Source organism: Alosa pseudoharengus, unplaced genomic scaffold (genome assembly GCF_046254945.1).
Source record: "Alosa pseudoharengus isolate Yale_2024_CS ecotype anadromous, Long Island Sound unplaced genomic scaffold, YU_APseudo_1.1 YU_APseudo_1.1_scf_10, whole genome shotgun sequence".
In the NCBI taxonomy this organism is placed as follows: Eukaryota; Metazoa; Chordata; class Actinopteri; order Clupeiformes; family Clupeidae; genus Alosa; species Alosa pseudoharengus.
In genome coordinates, this window is record NW_027468565.1 from 39,317,303 (window position 1) to 39,344,115 (window position 26,813).

Consider the following 26,813-nt stretch of genomic DNA (forward strand, 5'->3'; position numbering starts at 1 on the left):
GGGTCGCCAGCATAGCCTAGCGACAATTTGTGTTGTGTAATAGGCCTAGCATAGGGCCTACCTTATATAGCTTATAGTTTGTTAACAGTCACGGTTTTGTCATAACTCCCTCTATGCATTTTTGCATTTAGAATAGCTCTAAAACCGGGGGGCGAACACGTCGCAGGGGGGGCGCCAGTGCGTGGATATCTCAATCGCAAAATTAAACAATATTTCTATCGGGCGCCTACCATGGACTAGGCTGGGTGAAAATCAAAAGATTGCGTCAAAAGATTGAGCTTAACCATTGACCTCATGGTTGCAAAATGCAAGGGAACATGAATCAGCATATTATTTGCACAAACAATAACGGAGAGTAGCTCTTCAACTTTGCCCGTTAAAATGTGTATGAACAGTCTCGCAACGCATTTCATGAAGGCCCTTTGGACATGTCAGTTATTTGCACCACTGGGAAAAACGGCATTTTGTTTTAGACTACTGGTATTTCATTTGTGCATTGACAATAAAGCTGAATATCATTTGAACTAGATGACTAAACTTATGCATATGTAGAAGAAGAAACATTCACAAAAATCCATGACATGACCTCTCTTCTTGATAGCTGTTGAAAACTGCATGGAACTGACAGGGATTGTTTTGTTTAATAATAAATAAATAAATACATTATGCTGCTACCTTCTTCCCAAATACAATGTAGCCTACAGGTGTACCTTTCATCAGTCCAGTTGCAATGGATGGACTGTGATGAACTGCCCTACTTGTGATTGTTTAGAGATTTTAAAGGTTTTATAACAATGTTACAGATTTTTTGGCCCAGAAACAAATCTATTCACCTTTGCAGCGCCAGTAGGCTACTTTGTGTGCGGAATGTGTGCAAACACACATTTCAAACAAGCATACACAAAAGTTTCAAGAGTGAGGAATGGAGTAGAAGATGGAGACAAATTCATTAATATGATTTATTTTCGCGGAATGGATGTGCAGGACTGAGCGGCGGTCATATTTTGTACCGCTACGCGGTACATCTAGTTTCTCAATGATCTTCTACCTGCTCCGCTATGGCTAGTGCTGTACCTACGGCTGGGCCATTACAGTTTTTAAATGGTCAGTAGTGGCAGAGAATGTCTAATAAGGGGAGAACCTTCACTCTCAGAACTCTTCCGGTGTGGTACTGCATCTAGGGGCGCTCACGGGCGAGTCCAGAATGAATGGAGGTCTATGGAGCTGTACCCCTCAAAATCCACTTTTCTCGGGATATAATTTTTTTTCAAGTAATTTGAATATTGTATTCGAAAGGGGAGGCAAAGACAATACACTTGGTTGAGTATTATATTTTTTAAAGTCACTTAATTGTTCTAAAAAGCCTTTCAAACGTGCCAATGACGTCATTCATTAGCATGATCATAGCATAGCATAGCATCAATGCTAGCGTGTTATGGGCAACAACGACCCAACCTGTAAGAAAACGAAAGGACATGACTCCCGGATTATTTCACTTTTGATTGAAAATCCATATCCATTTTGTGAAAAATAAAATAAAATCTGAGGGTTTCAGTTGTTAAATAGGTGAAAACAACAAATGTAGCCATGTAGCTCCATAGGACCCCATGTATTTTGGACTCGCCCGCGATCGCCATCTAGGTGAACTCTGGTGAACTGCAGCCAAATTCGGTTTGTATGGGATTAATAGAGAGTGGGGAGGCTCTCCTTAGAAGGGCTCTGGTAGTGGGAACTACTGTTGCCTTCATGATTTCCTTTTAAAAGTTTCTTATAAGAAGGAGATATCAATTATCAACATTGACAAGCCAGCTGGAACCTGCGGCTCTCTCTCCCTCTCGTGAGTGCAGACGCGTTCCCAATTAAATGGATCGCATAATGTTCACGTTAGATCTGCTGCAAAGGAGATAACTAAGAGTTAACTTAGTTTAACATGATCTCTATTTAACATGATGTTTTGACATTGACATTGTAAACGTTCTCTAAGGAGAGTGAAAAGCAGTTTGCAGTAAAGCTAACCAACGTCGTCTCTATCGCAGGAAAAAAATAGCGAGCAGCCAAATGAAATGCGCGGGCCGGATGAAAGTGCTTGGCGGGCCGCGGGCCGCAGTTTGCCCACCCCTGCTAGCCCTGCAATGCATGAACAGTCAGCCGACTGTTTCGATTAAGCCTACGTTGCCATAGCGATTCATGGAAAAGGTTAAAGTTCGGGAAAGTTGTCAATAATAAATATCTATATGCACATGTCAGTGACGGTTATACAAAAGGTGACCTTGATATTGCAATCTGTGTTAGAATGCTTTTGTAGTTTGCCTTAATTACTGAGGAGAAATATTTATGTAAGAAAGTTATGCTAGTTGACAGCTAGCGTTAACGTTAATTGTGCTTAGCTTGAATTGTGCTCATGAACGTCAAATTCATCTATCTGGCAAAATCACTAATGTTAGCTCAATTTTCTGTATGATTATGCTAATGTTGTTGTCTAATGTTTACTTTTCTTTTCCAGGAAGCTAAACGTTAACGTCAAAACACTATGAATAAACATTTTAATGTCTCACTGGCTGTGCCTGTGATGAAAAAAGGTAACATGAGCCAGAGTAAAATGTCATAAGTTAGGCTACTGTCATTTTCACTAAAAGTCACACATCGTGCGCCTTCTCATGCTTGGCAAGCGATCTTACCATTGATTTGGTTTATTTGTCATTGTCAGCAGGAACGGGGAAGACTGTAGCAACATCAAATGACTATAATTATCTCTTAAGAAGGTTCGGCCTTGCTTCAGGTAGGCTAAACATCTACATGATATTTTCACTTGACAATGTTTGGCCAGAAATGCATAGATGAACAGGAGTAATACATGAATAGGAGTAAGCTTAATACATTCTTCCTTTTTGTCAGTGAAAGATCAAGTACTTCCTTGCATTTCTTGTTGATATTGTACACCATGCAGATAAGAAGACAGAGTCTCAAAACCCATTTGTTGTTCCCACGGATATTGACATTTTCAAAAGAAGAGTAGAAGAAAGCCATGAGAAACAGCAAGTAGGCCTACTGAATTTTTTCCTCTTCAATTAATTTTCTTTATTTTTAATCTCCTGGGCCAAGGCTATAGTCTATTCAGCCAACACTGCACACTTTTCTTATCAGTATTGTTTTGACATCACATTAGCTTCAGAAGCTCAAAAAATAAGATAAAGCATTTCCTTCTATTTTCAGAGTTCAAATTAGTTAGAACAAGTTAGAACATCTTACACTGGACATCTAAGATAAATGTATTTATTTATTTTGAACATAGTTTTGGCCTCAGACAGGACAGTGAAGAGTGACAGGACATGAGTGGCAGAGAGAGCTGGGGTAGGATGTGGTCCATGTGGTACGAACGCTGCAGCCTCTTGCCCTGCAGCACCCAGATCAAAGCATTTGGGTCATTCTGTGTCAGATCAGACTGAATCCAGAAAGAGTCAGTCTCAAATTTTGCTCAGTTTGTCTGCTTAATGCGTTTTGTAAATCCAATGGTTTTCATTTTTTTCACCCTTAGTTATACACTTTTAGTTATTACACTCTCAGAAATGTCTTGTCTTGTAGCCAGTTGTGCCTCAGTGCCCCCCGAAGACATAGGATATGAACAAAAATACTTTACAGGCCTTTGTTTTGATATCCATTTATGATGTAGAGAAGGGTTGATCAAAATTAGAGATGGTGCAGCAAGAACCTTATCTGATTTGACAAGAAATTATGCATTTATGGTCCCTAATTTGTTTGTAGTTTGAGTGAAGCAATAACACTACATCTGATGTCTTTTAGGAGAAAGTATTTCAGAGCAAACTGCCTGTTCATGAGAAGACCACCCTCCTGTTCCGCCGCAGATGCCGCTCTGCCCCATTACGGGAGCTCAGAGAGGAGCCAGAATATGAAACCAACCAATCCAAAAGAGATAAAGCCAAATGGACAACAGTTATTTCAAATGGCAAGAATGTCTGATATTTGACTTTCGAAAAACTATAGATCACGTGCTGAAATATTACCCCTTACCCTTCTGTGTGTTCATTCCCATTCTAATAGGCCGCCGTAAAGAAAAGGAAAGCATACAGGATTATAAAGATAAACAAAAAGAAATGTTCATGGCGCAGGTAAGGTCTCTTGGTGTTTTAAGCCGCCAACGTCGTCTTCCAGGCACTAGGGTTAGGCAAGGGTTAGGGTTAAACCGTAACTTTCGCCAAAATGCATCCTAGGGTGTTTTTGTGAATCCGAAGCGCCACTTTTAAACTTGTCCGTGTTCTCGTTTTTTGGGTCAAATGGCCTTTTTCAATGGGAATCGTAGGGGCGTCCGAAACAATGTTCTCAATGCTCAAGTTCATGTGTATAGACACTGATGATTCTTTGATCAAAGTTTCATGTTGTGTCGAGCCTTCTTAGTGTTTTAAAAATAGCGATTTTGACGTGATCATGTATCAAAATAGTAGTGCCCCTACGATTCTCATTCAAAAGGCCATTTCACCCAAAAACGACAACACGGACAAGCTTAAAAGTGGCGCTTCCGACGTAATTATGCTTTTAAACAAAAGTTTGACTCGGGTACATTCACAAAAACACCCTAAGATGCATTTTGGCAAAAGTTACGCTTTAAGGTTAGGGTTAGGTGCCTTGAAGTCGACGGGCTTAAAACACCATCAAGCGCAGGTAAGACTGAGGAGAATAAGTATCATACTTTCTCTTTGGACAAATCTGTGAACACCCCCTGAACGGTATTTCCCTCACAGTATGCATTGGCAGTTAAAAAAGAAACCATTCGAAAGATGAAGAGAGACTCAGAGCATGCAATGCGCAAAATGAAACAGGCGGAACTGGATCTTGAGGAGGATGCAGTGGCCTTTGAGGAATTCCTTAAACTAAACGATCAAAGTTCTGTGGAGGCTGTAAAACTGTCAGTATTCCAGTTGCTATTCCACCATTTGAGATCATGTCCTTTTCTCTGTCTTTATTTTTCTTTTTCAAAATGATCATTTGTGCTCCTTAGGGCAGAGAAGGAAACTATGGCTAAATTGGAGAAAACCGCAGAGATTAAAAAAGTGACGTCAGAAATGATGACTGTCAAAAGGTATGTTTGCACACATTGTACATTTTGCAAGACTTTATGACTAGAATGCCTGTGTTGTAGCAGTTAAAATACTAGTAGATCCAACTTGTGACTTCAAGACTTTCTTCAAGAAACAGCTATTAGTTAGGGAAAGTTAGGCTTTTTTTTTTTTGCCAATCTGCAAAAAAGATTCTTACCAATAGCTTTTTTTACTATGTGTTCCTGTCTATTATATTTTACTATTTATCCACGGCCGAATCCGCGGGGAAACGCCTGGAGAGCCAATCAAGTTTGGGGTGCCCAGAGGGACTGGGCTAGCCTAGAAATCTAGACGCACCCTAGCAGTAGCAAATGTGATTTGCAGCCAGGGTAGTCTAGCAACTCTCCGTTGGCTTGCGAGCTGGAAAAATTAAACTTTGATCAGGCCAATCACATCGTGTATAGAGTCTGTGGGCGGGCTTAACATAATGATGGCAGAGTTTGCGACAGTTCCGTGTGAATTCCCTGCTACTGGAAAACAAAGAAGATGGATGCTGCTGCTGGCGAAGAATGTGACACGAGTTAACCTTTTTTTAAAGTTAAATCAACTAGCCAACTAGCTCCGCTGGTGGAAAAACGCATGGGACTCATGAGTTGTAGCGCTATTCTATTGCGTGCAGAGGGAATTTGAAAGACAACCGCTTATCCCGGCCTTTGGATTGAGCACTGCGAATGGTGAGTTCCCAGACCCTACATCTTGATGTGGGTCTGGCTGGTCAGACTAGAACTGGGTGAAAATAATGAAAAACCTTTTTTTTACCAATTGTCGCTTTTGAGATGTCTAACTAGGGGTTTTTAGGGGTGCTAACAAACCTCATCCAACTCCCCTGTTCTCCCTCACTCCTGTTCTCATGTGGCTGGTGGATGTTCTGGCAAGAGTTACCATGACAGTTCCCACCACACTACACTAAACTTCAGAAGGTAGTCCTGTGCAATGGGATCTGTTGTAGGGACTGGTGCATAACCTTGTTCTTCTTGTTTCTATCTGTTGTAGGGACTGGTGCATAACCTTGTTCTCTTGTATCCATAGATAGAAACAAGAAGAACAAGGTTATGCACCAGTCCCTACAACAGATCCCATACTACCTTCTGAAGTGTGTCAGCTGCAACTGTGCAGGGGACTGTGACACTCAGGTGCTGCTGTAAAAAGGAGTCACGTGTAGTGTGGTGGGAACTGTCATGGTAACATCAACCAGCCAGATGATAACAGGGAGGTTACAGTGAGGGAGATGCAGGGGAGTTGGATGAGGTTTGTTAAATTTTAAACTGATTAAAGAAGTTTTGTTTTGTAATTGTTCAATAAATCCACTTTTTATGGATTTTTTTATGGACTTGGAGTCATTTTTTTGGAGTCACTAATGGCTGGAATAGATTCAGCACCCCTAAAAACCCATAGTTAGACATCTCAAAAGCTAATATTGGTAAAGAAAAATGTTTTTCATTATTTTCGCCCAGTCCCTCTGGGCACCCGAAACTTGATGGGCTCTCCAGGCGTTTCCCCGAAGATTTGGCCGTGGATAAATTGGGAGATGTTACTAGACACCTATAGGAACACATACTAAAAAAAGCTATTGGTAAGACATTTTTTTGCAGATTGGCAAAAAAAATGCCTAACTTTCCCTAACTATATAGGTTTACACCATCAAAATAAACAGCTATATAGAATAATATTAAAATATGTAATTGATTTAACATGTTTTCTGCTGAATTGATTCCTGGGTCTATTGCATAATTGTGATTGAAGTGGTGTGAAGTGGAGTGTTTGTGGCTTTTTAAGTAGGATTCATGTCTTGCTGTTTTTAAAGGCCAGGCATTATGTTCTGTAATTTAGTGTAATGTGAAGAGAAAGGACCTTTCCTTAAACTAGATGTACCGCAGAGCGGTACAAAATATGACCGCCGCCCAGTCCAGCACATTTTTTCCACAAAAATAAATCAAGCTGAAAGGCCTATATGATTCTAACTGTCTCACTAAATTGCATTATCCACACTCAATTCTCACTGGTATCTGCTAGACCAGGGGTCCCCAACCTTTTATGTACCATGGACCGGTTTGATTCCTATTTTTTTTTCACGGACCGGCGGGGGGGGGGGGGGGGGGTTCGGGGGTTCCATGTTCCATATGTGTTGTGCATGCATTACTTGAAAAGAACTAGCTTTAGTTATGTATGAACAGTGAAGGTAACGATCTCTTGTGAAAAACGTGAACTTGAAGAAGTGAAAATTGAACAATATGAACTATGAATATTGAACAACTTGAAGCTACATCTATAAGTGTGAACATGCTTAACAAAATATGGGAACAAAACATGAACTAAACGTGCATTACGAATATAATCAGTGGGAGCCCTGCTGAAGCTTCCATCTGGGGGTGATGGAAGACAGTGACACCCTCAGTGTGTTTGAAATGTCCAGTCGATTGCGCAATTTGGTCTTAGTTGCAGTCATTGCCGAAAACCCGGCCTCGCATAGATACGTGGTGGGAAACGTTTTCAGCACTTTTACGGCTATCTCGGGATATTCTGCTTTGGTTTTGATCCAAAAACCCGCCAGAAAGGTTTCCTTATACACACTCTTAAGACCACCGTCATTTGCAATTTCGATCAACTGCTCTTCCTCCAGCGCTGACAAGTTAGGACTATTCGGGATATTGACAAATGGGTTGCGGACCCACTCATTGGTTTGCCGTGGATCTTTGGAGGATGGGAAGTAACGCTCAAACTCATTTGAAAGCGCAACAAGGTGATCGCGCACCAGCTGCGAGAGAAAGGGCCCTGCCTCAGTCTCTCCCAAAACCCCCAATACTGTTTGGAACTTATCTGGTCCACTCGTCGTCCCCACAAATCAAGCTTGGCTTTAAATGCAGCGACTTTATCTGCCAGTTTAAAGACATTCTCCCCTGGAGTGACAGGTTGAGGTCATTAAGCAACCCGAAAATGTCACACAGGTAAGCGAGTTTTGACACCCAGTCCTCATCACTAAAATGTGCAGCTAACGGTGACTTTTTTTCTGTAAGAAATCTCTGCAGCGGCTCTCGCAACTCAAACACTCTGGCCAGTGACCTGCTAAAGATGCTTGTTTTTTGTTGCTGTTTTTGTTCGCCAAGAACTGATCAAGTGAAGTGAGCTGACCTGAGGCTGCGCAGCGCTGAAGGCAATATGTAAAAGTGTTGAAGGCGGGACAGACAGACGTAAGAAAATAGACCTTGCAAAATGCAAACATGCGTGCAAACAACTGCATATAGGCCTATGCCATGTAAAAACGTGACATTATTGTGAATTAAATTTAGTTTAGTTTGCATGCTTTTTTTTTAAACTCATGTCGTAGGCTACGGCCCGGTTAGGAATGTCCTGCGGCCCGGTACCGGGCGGCGGCCCGGTGGTTGGGGACCGCTGTGCTAGACAACAAGTACCAAAACATGATTAGTTCATAGATTTCACATGTAAAATTCATTTTATAGAACCCCACCCCCATCTTGCCTGTTCATAATTCTGAGAAATTCTTGAATTGTGTACATGTGTGCGTGTACACATTTATGTTTATGTGTGTGTGTGTGTGTGTGTGTGTGTGTGTGTGTGCGTGCTTGTGTGTGCGTGCTTGTGTGTTTGCCTGCGTATGTGTGTTTGTGCATGTGCATGCATGCGTACATATGTCTACTGTGTGAGTATGTGTCATACGTATGATTACTGTGAATGTATGTGTGTGCGTGTGTATCTGTTTATGCACATGTGTGCACATGGAATGGGTTAACATGACCCCTGGAGGCAAACATACGGACAAAATTGGTCATCCTAGGCCCTACGGTTCTCAAGATATTCACAGAAAACTGTGTCTGCCCTACCCTCCTTTCAGGGGGTCCAGTACAGCGGGGGGGCTACAGATCAAAACGAAAAACGATGGTTCTATGCTATCCATGTGGGGTTACATGCCCACCAAGTTTCGTGTACCCCGGTCTTTCAGTGTCCCGGGAATCCTTGTTGGTGTACGGTCACTAAATGTACACATAAATTATTTTATTGTAAGGCCCCTCATGAACGAAAGTTCACAAAACTTGGCATGCATTCGGAGGGTGTCATAATGATCCTACACTTTCAATGTCGTGCAGTTTTGACCATGTCAGCCAGAGATATTGTGATGAAAACACCTAATTTTTTGCTTTTTAATTTTTAACTAGGTGGCGCTATACATGAAATAAGTGGTAATGGGATGGGTTGACATGTCCCCTTAAGACCAACATACAAAAAAAAGGTGGACCTCCTAGGCCCTACAGTTCTCGAGATATTCACAGAAAACTGTCTCCGGCCACCTACAGGCCAGTTGGTGTATAGTAACATAAATGAATTTATTGTGTGGCCCCCCATGAACGGAATTCCACGAAACTTGGCGTGCATTCAGAGGGTGTCATAATGATCCTACACTTCCAATTTCGTGCAGTTTTGACTATGTTAGGTCACAGATACCTGCGATTACAACACCTCATTTTTACTTTTTTTTGTTTAACTAGGTGGCGCTATACATGAAATGAGTGGTTATGGAATGGGTTGACATGGCCCCTTGAAATGAACATACAAAAAAAAATGGTCCTCCTAAACCTTACGGTTCTCGAGATATTCACAGAAAACTGTGTCTGCCCTACCCTCCTTTCGGGGGGTGCGGTCCAGCGGGGGCGCTACAGATCAAAACGAAAAACGATGGTTCCATGCTATCCATATGGGGTTACATGCCCACCAAGTTTCGTCTACCCCGGTCTTTCAGTGTCCCGGGAATCATTGACGGAAATTTGGACATGCGGAAAAGAAAGAAAAAAAAAAAAGAAAAGAAACTGACTAAACCTATATGACCGCCGCTTCGCTGCGCAGCGCTCATAATAAGTTTCTTCACTCAGATTAAATCCCTGCCCGCACTGCAGCTTTACACCAATCTGTTTGATATGGTTTGTTAACATATATTCATTTTAATTACAAATCCAAGGGTGTAGATATCTCACATTTTAAACAAAGTCTTATTTAAAGAAAGGTTGAACGACCTTGTCTAAGAACTGTTGTCATGTTTATCTGTCAGTGACATTTCGAGGCACCAGGAGGTGCTAAATGAGTACGGAATATACAGGAAGTTCCTCACAGCTTTGGCGCCGCCCGGGTGGAGAGACGAGCAGGATCGCAAAAGAGAGGAAAGGAGACGGGTCAAGTTATCTGGGCTGAGAGATGAGGCCGTTCACCAACATCTGCAATCTGCCAAAGGTGGTCCTAGTAACCTTAATAATCACCTATGAGTTGGACGTAAATACATGGTTGACCAGTGGTGCCATTTGTGCTTGTTTATACAGGGGATAAGCAACCAAGCATGGCCCTTACAAGACAAAATTCAAAGATGTTGAAGACAGTGCCGACTAGACCTTCCATGAATACGTGAGCATTTGTTATTTCAGTGTATGACTGGTGAATATAAATGGTATATTTTTTAGTAATTTCTACATATATGTGAGAATATTTTTTTGTCTGACTGCAGAAGAAGACCATCTGGTCTTCAAGGGAAGAAAAACTCACTTCCTGAAATAGCTGAGGAACCAAAATATGAATCTGATGTTTTTGAGAGCGATGAGGTATATTTTTAATAGACAAGCTTCAGAGCAAAGACTGTAGAGTACATGACCGGAGGTGTGGAGATGTGATGTGATGTAAAGATTACAGCACTAACTGTTTTAATATCTACGTACTATTGTAAAGAAGTCCTGTAGATACAGTCCTTCTTTTTGTTTCAGTATAATACAGTTTCAGCTGTCATGAGTAATGTGAGGAAGGCCCCATAATGAAGAAACTCTAATGACAAGACCTGTGCCATTCCTGTCTTGTGCCATTCCTGTCTTGATTACTATTTCAAGGAGCCTGAGATCTACTTCACAGACCCGCAAGAGATGCTGAATATCTTGGCTGACTTGGAGGAACAAAATCTCTCCTACATCCAGAATTTTCAGGAGACAGAGGAGGCAACGGAAGAGTTCCGCTGTCAAGTTCTAATGACACAGAAGAAAATGTGAGTGTTCTGAGTTGACAAATTATTATAAGAGCAATTTCATTTTGTAATGGACTATTCTCCTCACTTTAACTGCATCTTTCATCACCAAGGAAAAGTCAGACGGAAATACTTGAGAAACAAATCGAAATTATTCAGGCTGCCATTGAGAGAGAAAAGGAGAAGACCCAAGAGTTACAACTCAAGTCAAAAATCTTCTCTTTTGGGGAGTTCAGAGCTGATAAACAGGTCTTCTGGCCAGAAAAAAAAAGAACAAAATATATAGATTTAACAGCCGTTACAAATGGACCATACAAAGATGTCATGGTGTAAAAAATCTGACCTATTTGTTTTATACCCCCTCACAGGATGCTATGCTTGATCAGCTTCATAAAAAAGTGAGGGAGGTCTACATAGGCTGTGTTGGAAACGTGGACTGCAAGATCAGCACAGTGCAAATGCTTGCCAGAATAGAGCACAAAATGCTCGAGATGCTGGAATGCCTCGAGCTCCAGCCACAAGACAAGTTGAAAATGCTGAAGGCTGCTAGAGAGAAGGAAACCAGAATGAGGTAACACATTGAAGCAGTGCTGTTTTTTTACCTTGAATTTTATGAATTGTGAACACATATTTCAAGGTGAGACAATAAATTATAACTATTATGTCTATTTTTCTATCGTTGTTTCCCCCACTACTAACCAAGACTGAGGGAGGAGAAGGCCCGGTTCAAGCAACAGCACCAGGAGGAGAGGATCAGAGTAGCCCTGGAGAGAGCCACACGTGCTGCCAAAAAATGGGTCTGTTTTCCACTTCAAAATGCACCAGTACTCCGTGCCATCAGCAGATTGAACAGAAGTGCTTCAAAGTATCAGTACACCAGATCCTTGGGTTTGCACTTAATGAATTCAAATGACTGTGCAGATGAGTTATCTTTATTCTCTTGTGATCTCTTTAGGCTGGTAGAAAACTGATGGCACGATCTGAGCCCCCTGCGATCAAGAAAAATGATCAAAATCATTTGATGACAACAAAAGAACAGGAGGATTTGTTGCATTTCTTTTCTTAATTTACGACGTGCAAATAGCAAGCAAGCATAGTAACTTTGTGATATATTTTAACTCAGGCAAGTCAGTTTTTTTTTTTAACTGTGTGTAGTTTTCTTTATAGTATTGTACTCTGATATGTTCAATCTGGCTCAGTTGTGTACAAGAACAGATCTACTCAGGATCTGCTACTGTTAAGTATTAAAGGCTTTTCGAGTTTGGACTTCTGCTGTTTACTTCTTCAATTTTACCAGTGTGATCAAGAGTGCATCTTGTTCAAGTAACCAACTTTTCTTTGCCATGTGACTGCCACATTTGTGTGATTTTTTTTCATGTTAGTTTAATTTTCATATAAAATATGGCATTCATAGAAAAGTATTTACACAGAGCTATGCAAAGAAACTCTTAATGAGGCCTCCATCATATTTCACATATTTACAACGGAGGCTCCATAACTACTAGTGACAATCACCTTTGATTAAACATTATGATGTGTATGGAGGGTAACACCTTAGACTGGTAAACAAAACTAGTTTGATCACTGACGATTGTGATACCTTTCCAACACTTTGAAATCTTTGGTCTAGCCTAACCAATCGCATTATTCAGGGATTCATAAAGTTACTTCCTACTTCGCCTAAACTTTACAAACTGACACTAAAACAGCATTGGCAGTCAGGAAACAATGTATGTGGGCCTACCTTTGCTGTAAATGAATGTACACGTGACGGAAACAATCTGGGGCCGTGGTCTGTAAGATGAAGTTTACTAAAACATGCAGCGAAAAAACAGTTGCACTAAATTCAAAACAGTTTGTTTTTAAGATGACCCATTTAAAGTACCCCCCTATAGAGCCACACGAGCTATCTGGCTAAGCCTATAACTGTTTAACATTGTACGGCTCATACAAGGTATCAAGGTATTATTTGAAAGATCAAGACTGAAGGAGTGGAAATCACGTGGAAAAAAACACCTTCTGCACCTGTATCTAGTGTATCTAGTAATATTACCTGATTTGAGTATACAGTAGATGTAGGAAATTAAGAAATATTGATACTTTTCTGCACAATTTCCAGTAGGCTGCTATAAAATGTCATGTGCCATTTATTTAGTGTTAACTCATTTACCATCATGCTTACAAAGGTCAGCCTCAATATACAAAATACATTTAACATTGCAAACAAAAGATCATTGCATTGTTGCATTAGGCTTCGGTGTGCTGTTAAGTTTAACATAATGTCCAACCACCAACCAGTAGCACATTGTGCTAATAAATTTAAATGAGCAGCAGTTTAAGTCAGGCAGATCTCAAAGTCTGCCATAAAATAAACAAAAACACAAAAAGGGTGTCTTATGTGTTTTTATTACATGTATTTTTAAATGACTCTAAAGAGTCGACATCCACTGTAATGTATCCAAACACAGGATTTCTTACCGATGTAACGCCATTCAAAATGTAAACGCTACATTGTGCTTCCTTTGTGTCGTGGTCTAAAAATTGCTAGCCTTTCTTTGGAACAGGTTATCAATATCCTGCTCAAAACCTAAGGTGTAAAGAAGTTTATTTGTAACCTGAAGCGACCCAGAAGAGAGGAAGTATCCTGGCAGAGCGCTCAGCAGGCAACAGAATGAAAACGGACAAAGTTATCGCTAAAGTTCTTCTCATCGTCTCAAATCTGACGACGCAAACAGGCTGGCGCTAGGGCATGTTATCCTATTTCCCTCTGTCCAGGCTGATCAGGGAAAAAGAAGCTGAAGCGAATGAAATAACTCAAGAGGTTGTTATACATAGATTTGCTGCCAGCCAAAAGCGAGAGAGGAGTAGTAGTGGGTCCGTGCGTGATACTTTTCTTCTTGGTCTGGGGGGTACGTGCGTTCGGCCGTGTTCAGTAATCATCGCCACGACTGACCACTTCCTTGCAGGTGGGCCTGAGCAGGATCGTGTGCTCAAACTGGGCTGTGTAGCAGCCCTTGGTGTCGCACAGTGGTGGGTACGGGTCCACAATGCCCAGATCACACAGGTTCTTCAGCGCCATCAGGTACTTGCTCTCGCCCAGGCGGTCCAGCCAGCGGCGGCAGAAGGCTAACGTGCCAAAGTTCTCGTTGACCACGTTCAGCAGATGCTTGGCTCTTGGCAGTCTGGGAAAGACAGGAACATGCACGGGGTGTGAAGGCACACTCAGACAGTTTGTCTTTCACAGATAAGCAGCTATGTTTATAGTAACAGCTAACTGAGGGTGTTTTCACATATAGTCCCTTTTAAAAGAACCGAACTCAGTCCACTAAAAGGGGACCAGAAAGTGGACCAAAACAAAAAGTACAGTTCATTTTGTATTCACATTATAAGTTCATTTGAAAGAGTACTTGGATCGCTTTCTGGTGCACTTCAGCTCTGATGAGGCCTAAGTTTTCTTCCTGTTCACACTATACCTTCTCTGGAGGTCTCAGACCTTAGGCTACTGTTTTGGATTATGGGCCATGTAGTTGCTAATTTCAATCATCCATAATTATCAGGAATGAAATTATTATCAATTATCAGAAATAATTATCATAACCCATAATTGGTGTGGTGATTTTGTTTCATAAAAGTGAAGTTATTGCAAATATCCTCTTGAACTGTCGGTTAACATGCCAGCCAATCACCCTGTCTAATTCAGTGGTAGGCCTGGTTACTGTTGCTTTGTCCTTCTTTAGCTCAGAACAGCAGCCCATTAACTGCGCCACTCAGTATGTAGACTACTCGTATGTTTTCTACATGTAGGAAGAGTTCGACAGAGCATAGCAGATCATGACAAATTGTGAGCAATGTAATCCAAACGTTAACGTTAGAACACACCAAATTGTAGCCAAATTACAAATCACTGTAGGCCTATCATGACAATAGTTTTAAATAATAAACGACATGCCTTCTCTTTGGGCAATGGAAAGTCAACTAGGACAAAATAGGCTAGCCTACAATGCAGAATGTGAAAGAGAAGCCAGGGCGATTTGTGTTCACAATGCACAGATAATGCGAACCGTGCCGAAACAACAGGTGGCCGCAGTTCGGTTCACGTTAGAGGGGTCTGAGATCACATATGCACAAAAAGTCATCGATCTGAGTTCATTTAGAAGCCTGGATGGGGCCAAGTGTGAAAACACCCTTAGTTGGAAGTTAGATTTAAATAGTTAAACAATTTCATTATGGACCAGAAATAACCTTGAACACAGTTTCTCTACCAAAAGATTATAGTTTCAGGATGAGAGGGGAGGGGTGCAGCAGTTCCATCTGCTCTGGAGGATAAAGAATCCAAAACATGTTTCACCCACCTTATTGGCACATGACCAACTTCAAAGTTTTTCATATAGTGTGAACACTCCATGTCATCGTGCACCATGCCCTTTCCAGTACTACCAAAGGTTTCAATGGCGTAGACTTCTCCTTCCTGTTGGGGGGGGGGGGGTTAAAAAAAGAATTCAAGAAAAATCTACATAAATCTTCATATTGTGAGAGTGCATACCAAACCCAACCAACTTAGGGATAATCTTGGTGTTTCAACAGAAGACTCACAAAACAGAAATATTTTGTAGAAAACAAGTTGGATGTTTTTTAATCAGATATCTTCATTTAAGTCAGTAAACAGCATCACTGATGCTTTCTGTGGTCATGAATTCACAGACCTTAGACCAGTCAGAGGACAGTTAACTTGCACTTGCCTCAGACTCCAAAGACTCCGACTGCTATGTGCAGTCCACACTATAAGCCTTAGACCAGTCAGAGGACAGTTAACTTGCTCTTGCCTCAGACTCCAAAGACTCCGACTGCTATGTGCAGTCCACACTAAGCCTTGTGAAGAGCGCAGCTCTCTTGTATAGACAGGCCTCTGGCAGGAGCTGATAGCGGATGGCTGCCCAGATAATCCGGCCAGCTCTACCCATCTGCAACTTAAACAAACCCCCTCTATTTAGAGGCTCCCGCACAAACCCCGTCTATTTAGAGGCTCCCGCACAAAACACTCAGTCAGGCGTGCTTAAACAAACCCTGTCTATTTAGAGGCTCCCGCACAAAACACTCAGTCAGGCGTGCTTAAAAAGGAATGGCGATTTCAAACTAAATCAATTCCAAATACATAGTGCATCCCTTCAGGGACAAACTGGGTATGTATTTGATCTACACCATGACAACATGAAAAGGGAGAGAGCCAGTACAATTGGTCCCTCACAACCACCAGTCTTTATTGCTTAAAGAAGCCCTATGCAGGTCTGGTTATTCCTTCGCTGTTTTTGGGTTTTCGCCGGATTTGGGCTTTTTTCATGACATAACTCCCCCTGCAGCTTCGGTAGCAAGTGACTGCTATGCTAAACCCCCACTAGCTAGCGAGCTAGCCATCAAGAAACCAAGCTGAACACATACAGGGCTCAGAATAAAACGGTCAAGCAAACACATTGTTCAAGAGACTATCAAACCACATTACAAAAACGAAGTTCGCCCAAGGGTAAGCTACTTACAATTTCAACTGCAACAAAGCCAAGTCGGCTTCCGTTTTGCAGTCTTCTTAGAAACTACAATCTGACTACATTTTCGAGGCGCGATTGGATAGGAGTCACATCCGGATTTACCCGGTCCGGGTTCAGAAAGTTGCATATTCGTTTTTTCCGCGGAGAAGCGATAGGGGGAGATGAAGCACCCACCAAACAACCCAGAGAGTGTTGTAGAATCATCAGAACGACTCTCAACCTGCATAATTAAGGTCATTTTTGCTAAAATTGTTGCATAGGGCTTCTTTAACAACCAGTCTTTATCGCTTAACCACCAGTCTTTATCGCTCAACCACCAGTCTTTATCGCTCAACCACCAGTCTTTATAAAAGTATTGTAACCGGACACATTTGTGATGGGTGATGTGACAAGTGGGTTTCAATGCCAACTACAGCAATGTTTACCATACATTGACTAATCTGTGGCGGGGCACCACAAAATAAAAATCGGCCGCCACAGATGAATATTCTATGTTTAATTGAATTTAAATTAAATATAAGGTCAAATCCTTGCATTGGCATTGAGCTGCGCTTTTTACGCACGCAGCCTTTCCTTGCCTTTCCATTCCTTCCTCTGCATGTGCATTTAACAAAATATTCACGATTGTTGAAGGATTGTTGTTGCCACATAGAAGCATTGCATAGAAGACGTCTGGCTAAATTGCTATTAAATCCACTTAGCATCGTGACCATGCTGCGCAAATTTGTTCAAAACTGCTGCATTGAAGTGAACTCTGCTAAGGTCTTATCACAACATAGTAGGCTACATTGAAGAGACTAAACTAAGTTATGAAATCAAGCAGTATCTCAAAGCTAACATTAGAATACTGTTTGGATGTCGAATTTAGCATGCTTAGCTTACTTACAGCTGCTTGTCAATTTCGTTAAAGGGCTCATTTTATTGACTCTGACACTGAATTTTTGCAAAATCCCGATGTAAATAGAAGTGTTTTCCAAAATTTAAAAGTGCTTGTCCCAAGGAGAAGTAAGAACCTTTATTTTAACTATGTAGAAAACGTTATAAATTGCATCCACACATCAGAGCCTTTCAACTGTGTTACAATTGCAAGGGTTCCCTCAAACGTCTTAAAGTGACAGGCACTCAATTAGACCTATACACTACCAAGACCATCTTAATACCCCCCTCCCCCCCTGATATCACAGGGCACAATAGTCCTGATATCACAGGGCACAGCAGTCCAAGGGAACAGCACTGTAAAACAGATCACTTGTCCTGTCTGTGAACTGTCTGTGAACTGTCTGTGAAGGCCATGTTCACATTGTGCTCACTCAACTGGCACTGCAGTATGAAGTCACCCAGCTGGTTAGACAGTGACTTCTGCCTTTAACATTATACCAACATGTCATCATGTTGTGGCAGGTTAAATGTAGAACTTTATGGTAATTTTATTGAACTGAAAGCCACTGGTAGGCCCTCTCATTACACAACCACACAGAAGCTGTATGAGGACAGCTCAAGGACAGGACTTACCTCCATTCTGGTTGCCTCTCCACCCTTGACAATTGGCACTGTTTTGCCAGCATGTATTCTGTATTGTCCAATAGAATGGCCATTAAGATTCCTGATTGGCTTAACTGTGAAATAGGTACAAGGGGAGTAAAGAACAGAGTAAGTGTGTTTTCATTTCAACTTCCACAGTCAAATAAGGGAAATGAGGGGGGAGGATAAATACCTTGGTACGTCTTCCCGTCTAGTTCTACCTCGTAAGACTCCATAGTCTCCTGTATGGCTTCCCCAATGTCACAAAGGCGGACATCAATACCTGCACACTGCAACAACAGAATGGAAATAGATCTCACAAAATAATTGTTACAAACGCAAACTACAACCATTTCACTGAAGAGATACAATTCAAGCTGTAATGCACACTAGGGCTTCAAGAAAACAAGCACAACTCAAATGATGATTTATTCTCTTTAGTGAACATTCATTCAGAACGATGGGTTGAAATTGGTTGAAATCAAACTGATAGAAAAAAGAAAACCAAAAGAGTAGAGTACCAAGAAAGATCACAAAATGATGATATAGTACCGTATTTTCTGGACTATAAGTCACACTTTTTTTCATAGTTTGGCTGGCCCTGCGACTTATAGTCAGGTGCGACTTATATATGAGCTTGCCAGAGGCTGAAGCAGTAACCTACATTTAAACACAATTGTTGCTGCCAGGCATCAGCCTACAAATTTTATAAAAAAGTAAATCATGCATAATTAAAAAAATAACTAAATTTAGGCTGAATAAGGTTTCCATTTCAGCACAACACACGTTCCATGAATAAATGAAAGCGGATGCCTTATCTCGCAGTAAGCGGATGGAGATCCCAACACCCATCCATACATGAAACTTAATAGTGAACCATCAAATACCCCATAGATTTCAGTGGTCATCAGTCCCGATATTTAGCAATATAATCAAACAGTAAGCCATGCTCCAAATAAAGGTGCTGTGCTTTGCGCAGCCTAAATAAAAAGACCCCAGCGATAATTTGAAGATTTACGATAGTATGTCGCCTAAACATTCCTCACCCGTTATCTATACATGCATGAAAACATTTGAAAACAAATCTCACTGCCATGTAGGCTAATATTTGATCGCTGTTTTGCTACTAATTATCTTTCACGTACTGAATATGCACACTAGACAGTGAAAGTAGACCTACTATGCGCCCTGTGTCTGTATCTGTCTGTTCACGTCCGCAATCGATTATAACGTTCCTCAAATGGAGAACACATCCATGTTCTCTCGCGTTATATGCTGTCGCTTCTGTGTTTACAAAATTCCTCAAATGGAGAACACATCCATGTTCTCTCGCGTTATATGCTGTCGCTTCTGTGTTTACAAAATTCCTGACGGTTCCTGATCGCTAAACGTTTGTTTTCCTTTTCCTGTTGATCGCGGTTGATGTAGAAGCACCTCATAGGCTATAATTTGACTTCAGCGATGAGAGGGAGAGAGAGGCACCCGCAAAGTAGTCCATGTGCGCGTGTGTGTCTCTGCATGGGGTTCAATTGAAGTCAGAGTTGGTCCGTCCAGTCATCCATTATTAGATTAACGTTATCAGACAGCGCTGTAACATGTGTGGGAATTTCTCTCATTATGATGGAGTTCTGGTACTTTTATTATTATGTTCAATACTTAATAACTTATCTGCAATACCCGCAATCCTGCGCTGAAATTTAGGCCCTGGTTTTAAATGCGCATATTTTTCTCTCTCGCTCTGTCGGAGGCGGCCAGCCGAGTAATTGTTCTGCTGCCAGCTTGTGCCAATATATCGTCCAAAATGCTTGCTTGATTGCATTGCATTCTCCACATTTTTAGCTACATTTTTACATTACCACATCAGCATTTTTGTTCAGTGAATCTTTTGTAAATTGCTTCACAATTAGCGCGGGCACTCGTCAGCAGCCTTCGGCTAGCCTCTTGCCACTATTCACTCCTTCGTCTTCATTAACATTCCCTGTAGAATTCTCAATATTTTTGGCCTCTATGTGTCCAGTTACATCTGTCTGTTCTTGGTGTTGGATTTTGTGAAATAAATGTCTAAATATCACCTGCTTGCTGCAGCTTTGGTCTGCACGTCCTATTAAAACCGGTCTGTGCAGTCTTTTTAAAACGCATCTTTTTCTCTCTCGTGGGCATTTAATCTGCTGCCGGCTTGTCACTCCACATCGCCAAAAATGCTTGATTGCATTGCATTCTCCACATTTTTAGCTAAATTTTCATGTACCAAATAAAAAAATTTGTTCAGTGAATCTTTTGTAAATTGCTTTACAATTACTATCGGGCCTATAGGCCGATCGCCTGGCTTGTGCTTTGGTCACGTCATTATATTATTAGCCGATAAGTGAAAAAATATGTGAAAATATTATTATCGGTCCGATAATAGAATTCTGGCCGATAATTTGCGCCGATATTTTTTAAAGTCCTAAGTTATACTATTGCCATGTGTCAAATCATTTCTTTTGCAGATCTGAGCAATTATAAATTATACTTTTGCCCCATTTTGACTTAGGAGGGCATTGCTCCTACATACTTTAGCCAATAATCAAACGTCTGCTCTCTTTTGGAAAGCTGAGACACTGTTGGAAAACAATTAGAATAACTGTGTGATGTACTGTCACAAAGTTACAAAGGCTAGATTATTCTTTTCTTTTTCTACCGGATAACAAGCATCTTTGAACTGACCACATTTCAGCCCTCTAGGTCTTGACATGATATGACTTGAGTCCTAGCATTAGGTCTTGTCATGCTGTGTGCAAAAGTAGGTATGCTCATGCATTTGGTAAAATCCCCTCCCCATAGGACTTTGGGTTATCCAAAATGCATACTGGCAATCAAATGCTTACTGCATATGAACCCCACATAAGCATAATCTTGGCCTCAAATGAAAGGTAATACTCTGAAGTTTCATGCTTGCATTTGGATTGTAGGCTACTTCAGGTTCTGATATGACTACAGTAAATATGGAATAATTACAAAAAATACAAATCTTTACAATTTCTATTTCAATTCAATTGGTGTGTATAAGACGGGCTATATTTCTGCACAACTAATATTGGATCAACTGGTAACTGACCTGTTCATGACGCATTTTTTGACTAATGCAACTTATACTCCAGAGCGACTTATAGTCCGGAAAATACGGTGAGTGGAAAGCAAGAAAGATAACTAAATGATGATATAGTAAGGGGAAAGCAAGGACGATCACTAAATGATGGTATAGTAAGGGGAAAGCAAGAAAACTACCTTGATTCCAGTGTTTGTGGCATCTTTCACAGCCTCGAGTAACTTGTCATACTTTGGATTAAAGGTGACGGTGAAGGCACAATCAATGATCCGACCTGTAGCATAGACACCTCAAAATGAGACTTGTAGTCTTGACAATCATGCTCATGGCCTTAAACTGACAGCCAGGGTTTGGGTGCCATGTTCCACACTAACCGTTGATGTGCGTGCCAAAGTCGATTTTGCAGACGTCGTCGTACTGAAGCACGGTGGGGTCGCCTGCGTTGGGAGTGTAGTGGGCAGCACAGTGGTTGAGCGAGCAGCCCGTGGGGAACGCCAGGCCTGCATTCAGACCATTCTCCTTGATCAGCTTCCTGGAGCAGTCCTCCAGTTTCTCACTGCCAAGACAACAAGGCCAGAATGAGAAAGTGTGAAAAAGCAGACACAGAGAGAGAGCGAGAGAGAGAGAGAGAGAGAGAGAGAGGGAGAGGGAGAGAGGGAGAGAGGGAGAGAGAGAGAGAGAGAGAGAGAGAGAGAGAGAGAGAGAGAGAGAGAGAGAGAGAGAGAGAGAGAGAGAGAGTAAAACATGAATCACTGTCTTTCCGTTAGATCTACAACTCAGACACTTGCATAAGTAATAAATAATATGAAGCAAACTGACCAGATCTCGATCATGGTCAGCCCTGGTTTGATGAAACCCTGCACGTAACTTCGGACCTGCCGGTGAGCCTCCGCGGCCTGCCGGAAGTCGCTCCACATCTCCTCGTTGGCCTGGTCCAGCACCCTCTTCTCCTCACTCGTCATCCGCCACGCCGCCGTGCGGCTACACCGTTAAATACATGGATACACACATCAGCCGTGCGGCTACACCGTTAAATACATGGATACACACATCAGCCGTGCGGCTACACCGTTAAATACATGGATACACACATCAGCCGTGCGGCTACACCGTTAAATACATGGATACACACATCAGGCCATCTGAATGAATGCATCTCTTCTATGCTTTACTGATATTAACATGTCATTAGATGTTTCTCACACACAAATTAAACTGCTTAAATGAAAAAAAAAAAAAATGTGTGTTCTTAACAAGGGTTTTCTCGGATTTTAAAACCTCCCAGCAATTGACAAAATCCTAATACAACACACCAGGGGTTGAGAAGTTGCCCTGGTTTGCCCTGATTATCATACTGCAAGTCTTACTTCCACTTACTGACTTTAACATGTTCCTTCTTCAAATCAGCTGAGAACAGTTACAAATGTTTAACAATCAAAATACAGAGCATTCAACGGGGCAGTTCAAAAAGGTTTTTCAAAAGTGACAATCTCAGGCACAACAACTCAAAAAATTGTCTTGGGAAAGTATTTTTCTAAGTGCATCACACTCACCCGTCTTGTGTAGATGGGTATTCACATTCCTGTCCCTTTGGAAAAACACCACTAGTGTAGAGGTCACAGATTGGAACGGATGGAGGATCTGTCTGCACCTTTGCTGTGAGGGAAATCAGACATATGCAACTCTATCATGTCATGCTAACAAATAAGATGGGGACAAGTGCCTGATACAAGTGAAATCTTGCAAATAAAGAATGTGCATTGTTAAACAATACCTGAATACATTTGTATTAGACACTTTTTGGTTGATAAGCACTACAAGTCGGAGATATTCTGGACACAGTGACATACATGTTTCAGTGGTCACAGTGCTAACTCAGGCTTTACCATAAGCGCTATGACTGCTCCTCGTCTATGTGCATAGCTGGAACACATTCTCACAATACGATAAAACAGCAAATCACTAACATACAGGGGCATGTGAGCCTTCATGAAGCATAACAGTACTAGAAAACAGCAAATCACTAACATACAGGGGCATGTGAGCCTTCATGAAGCATAACAGTACTAGAAAACAGCAAATCACTAACATACAGGGGCATGTGAGCCTTCATGAAGCATAACAGTACTAGAAAACAGCAAATCACTAACATACAGGGGCATGTGAGCCTTCATGAAGCATAACAGTACTAGAAAACAGCAAATCACTAACATACAGGGGCATGTGAGCCTTCATGAAGCATAACAGTACTAGAAAACAGCAAATCACTAACATACAGGGGCATGTGAGCCTTCATGAAGCATAACAGTACTAGAAAACAGCAAATCACTAACATACAGGGGCATGTGAGCCTTCATGAAGCATAACAGTACTAGAAAACAGCAAATCACTAACATACAGGGGCATGTGAGCCTTCATGAAGCATAACAGTACTAGAAAACAGCAAATCACTAACATACAGGGGCATGTGAGCCTTCATGAAGCATAACAGTACTAGAAAACAGCAAATCACTAACATACAGGGGCATGTGAGCCTTCATGAAGCATAACAGTACTAGAAAACAGCAAATCACTAACATACAGGGGCATGTGAGCCTTCATGAAGCATAACAGTACTAGAAAACAGCAAATCACTAACATACAGGGGCATGTGAGCCTTCATGAAGCATAACAGTACTTACGTCCTTTCTTCTTCTTCTTCCTCTTCTTCCTCTTCCCTGCTGAATCACCCTCTTCTCCATCTATTACAGTGGTCACAATCAATGTAATTACATTTGTTCAGTGTAGCATGAAGCAACAAAAAAATTGACAGCATTAGCCTTGCATGACTTACTCAGCGAGCACCATAGCTTTTACTTATCTATAAAACTATCAGTGGCGCCATTGGCAACCCTTTAAAGCAACACCAAAGAACTTTTCCTCTGTCGCACGCACTATTTGTTTATCCAGCACCGGCTTTGCAAATAACAATGTCCACAGACAATGTAGAATATGTTGCATGATTTTATGAAAATACAATGTATTGCGACATCAGATGCAAGTCCAATTTGTAGTTTCTCATGTCTCATTCCATCGAACTACAGATCCGCTACCCGATCCTGCAAACTTACATAGTGCGTTATAGCCGATAGAGGGCCGCGAAGCGAATGCAGAAAGTGCCGTTCACCCCATTACGAGTTGATGAACCACTGAAACGATTTTGGAAACATTATTTTAAGATACAAAAAACTCTTTGATGTTGCTTTAACATGACAAGCACGGAGGATAGTGGTGCAAGAATGGAGGATAGTGGTGCAAGCATGGAGGATAGTGGTGCGGAACAGCTGTGGCGAGACACACCTTCTTCTGCATCCTCTTCCTTCTCCTCCAGGACTTGCTGCTCCAGTTGTTTCGTCACTTTGCCCACACCGCTCGAGTCTCCATCGCCCTCTGCCTCGTTGTTCCCTGTTTCAAAGTCAAACACACACATGCGCACACACAAACGTTAAACGAGGCCATATACAGCAGAGGTATCCTATGAGGTAAACTAGAACCAACGCAAGACCCCACCGTTCCCCAATGGGTCTGAAGAAAACGCCATAAATACTTCTTGCATTTTGGCTTCTCCAACTCAAATTGCACTGTTAGGCTACTTGGCATCAATAGGTTACTGGGTGCACCCAAACTAAGGCTGATGAAAAATAGAACATGCCCTTGTTGTGACCCAGGGGAACCAAAAGACAGAAGCACCCAAAATACAAGATACACAGTGAGGAAATCACACAGATTATGCATTAAGGATATGAGGACAATCATGCCCCACAACACTATAGGTTGAGGAGGTAATTTGTTCCCAGGGCCATCCAACTTTTCAATGCCACACAAAAGGGGAGGGGAGAAATTGACTTTTCAGCATGAGCCTCTCTCTCTCAGCCCCTACCTTCATATCACTTTGTCTGCTGTCCACCTGACTGTTTTACAGGCTATAGTAGCCCTTCTACACAATCAGTGTCTTATAACTGTGATTATAACTCATAACGTATTATAATGTATTATAACTTATTCCCTGTTATATATTGTTCTTAAAGTATATTATTTTTCTGGTTTGTTAAGCAATTCTATTATGTTTACATTCTTGTATTTTCATAGTCATAGTTAATATTGAATAACGAGCAAAGTTATTGCACTGTTCAATACCTGCAGTGTTCACTTTTGCACCATTGCACACACTCTACCATAGCACCATGGTCAATGAGTCACATGGTCAGTCCATACCAGACCTTTTTAATCACTTCACATGCTCTTTTATTTTTACATTTCTGTGAGTGATTGTTATGTATGTGAGATATATGTGTTTATGTGTGTTATGGTTTTATAAGCTTACTGGATGCCTACATTTGCCTCGGGATGAGTAAAGTATCTATCTATCTATCTATCTATCTATCTATGTCATGTGTTATATGGACACAAAGTAACTGTTAGTGGATGCATAACATTATTCTCCAATAATACCTCGAATACGAGTATTCAGAGAATGTTACTGAGTAACTTAAACAGTTTTATAACATTTAGCAGGCTTTGAGAAGCAGCTGAACGAATGCCTGCACAAAACAAAAAATGTAGGCCTGTTGCCCTTTCAAAAGCCAACGCACATGAGATTCACGCCATAAGGATGAAGCGCACCTAATGCTAGTATGACTAGTGTCTATGTAAGCAGTTTCTGCATATAGTTACACAAGTTACAACTGAAAACATGGAGTTGGCTCAATCACGTAAGACCGCAGGCTGAGACACATTTATATTACGAGCACATTCCATCACATGGCTGGCTCGCAATGTTTAAATTGGACAAAAATGCTTCTTATTACGCTTTCACGAATACCGACATTGCATAGTCATAACTGCTATGGTCTTTAAAAGTTGTTTCAATTTAGTTTAAACCATGCACCACAAAAGCAAGCTAACCATCACAGCGTTATCCAATCTTCAGACATTAGCTGACACTTCACGTTACTCTGGCCTGGCTTAGCTAAGTAGCACGTTAGCATAACGTTACCCAAAGCAGTTTACCACAAGTCATACTGCGAGACAGTTTGAAATAATAATTCCAACCTGAGGCAGCTGACTTGTTCTTCTTCTTCTTCTTCTTCTTTTTCTTAGTAGTTTCCTCAGCGGGATCTGTCGCCTCTATCACATTGTTCACTGTTTCCCCGTTAGCTACTGCCTCATGCTCGAGTTTTCCCTGCACCTGAACTTCTCCGTCCGCCATGATTACTGATGCAGCCCAGCAAAAGACAGACGCATAGGCTGCTGGGAGTTCAGGCTGTACCGGGGGGGTGTGTCCTTCTAAATTGGGCGTGGAGAGAATACTCTTGCGCAGATAATGCGCAGTGCACACACCATGAAGCAGTAGCCTGTGAGTGTGCGAGTATCCATGCATGTAGGCTTTACATAGAACAATCTTTAATGAGCCCATTTCTATACCGCACGACGCTTATGCCCATTCCAATTATGTGTGCCCACAGACTAAGCTAATAGCTCTCCCTCAACTAAATGAATAT

At 41.4% G+C, this 26,813-nt stretch overlaps 2 protein-coding genes across 2 annotated transcripts; one reads left to right on the forward strand and one right to left on the reverse strand.

Moving 5' to 3' along the window:
• Window positions 1-2,854: 2,854 nt before the first annotated feature.
• Window positions 2,855-12,215, forward strand: LOC143138910 (cilia- and flagella-associated protein 100-like). The gene is made up of 12 exons (XM_076299384.1): window positions 2,855-2,864; window positions 4,060-4,127; window positions 4,758-4,921; window positions 5,015-5,095; window positions 10,174-10,352; window positions 10,439-10,520; window positions 10,621-10,714; window positions 10,994-11,145; window positions 11,238-11,373; window positions 11,493-11,695; window positions 11,828-11,921; window positions 12,080-12,215. The coding sequence occupies exons 1-12, from the start codon at window positions 2,855-2,857 to the stop codon at window positions 12,188-12,190; spliced, it is 1,374 nt and encodes a 457-aa protein (XP_076155499.1). The 3' UTR covers window positions 12,191-12,215.
• Window positions 12,216-13,513: 1,298 nt separating this feature from the next.
• On the reverse strand, window positions 13,514-26,539 carry LOC143108409 (methionine aminopeptidase 2-like). Its single transcript, XM_076271561.1, has 11 exons — window positions 26,365-26,539; window positions 24,613-24,717; window positions 23,955-24,014; window positions 22,827-22,929; window positions 22,093-22,254; window positions 21,648-21,829; window positions 21,453-21,547; window positions 18,379-18,475; window positions 18,177-18,280; window positions 15,477-15,592; window positions 13,514-14,306 (listed from the first exon to the last, which is right to left on the reverse strand). Exons 1-11 carry the CDS (start codon window positions 26,519-26,521, stop codon window positions 14,054-14,056), a joined length of 1,434 nt encoding a protein of 477 aa, XP_076127676.1. The 5' UTR covers window positions 26,522-26,539; the 3' UTR covers window positions 13,514-14,053.
• Between the last annotated feature and the right edge of the window lie 274 nt (window positions 26,540-26,813).

Bases quoted from the DNA above. Each gene is read 5' to 3' on its own strand.
- LOC143108409 (XM_076271561.1), bottom strand. From the start codon at position 26,521: ATGGCGGACGGAGAAGTTCAGGTGCAGGGAAAACTCGAGCATGAGGCA. The intron at 21,830-22,092 runs GTCAGTTTGCTT...TTGTCTTGGCAG, and splicing joins CTGACCATGATCGAGATCTG to TGAGAAACTGGAGGACTGCT. The intron at 18,281-18,378 runs GTATTTATCCTC...CCTATTTCACAG, and splicing joins AGACGGGAAGACGTACCAAG to TTAAGCCAATCAGGAATCTT.
- LOC143138910 (XM_076299384.1), top strand. The intron at 10,715-10,993 runs GTATATTTTTAA...TACTATTTCAAG, and splicing joins ATGTTTTTGAGAGCGATGAG to GAGCCTGAGATCTACTTCAC. The intron at 11,696-11,827 runs GTAACACATTGA...CTACTAACCAAG, and splicing joins GAGAAGGAAACCAGAATGAG to ACTGAGGGAGGAGAAGGCCC.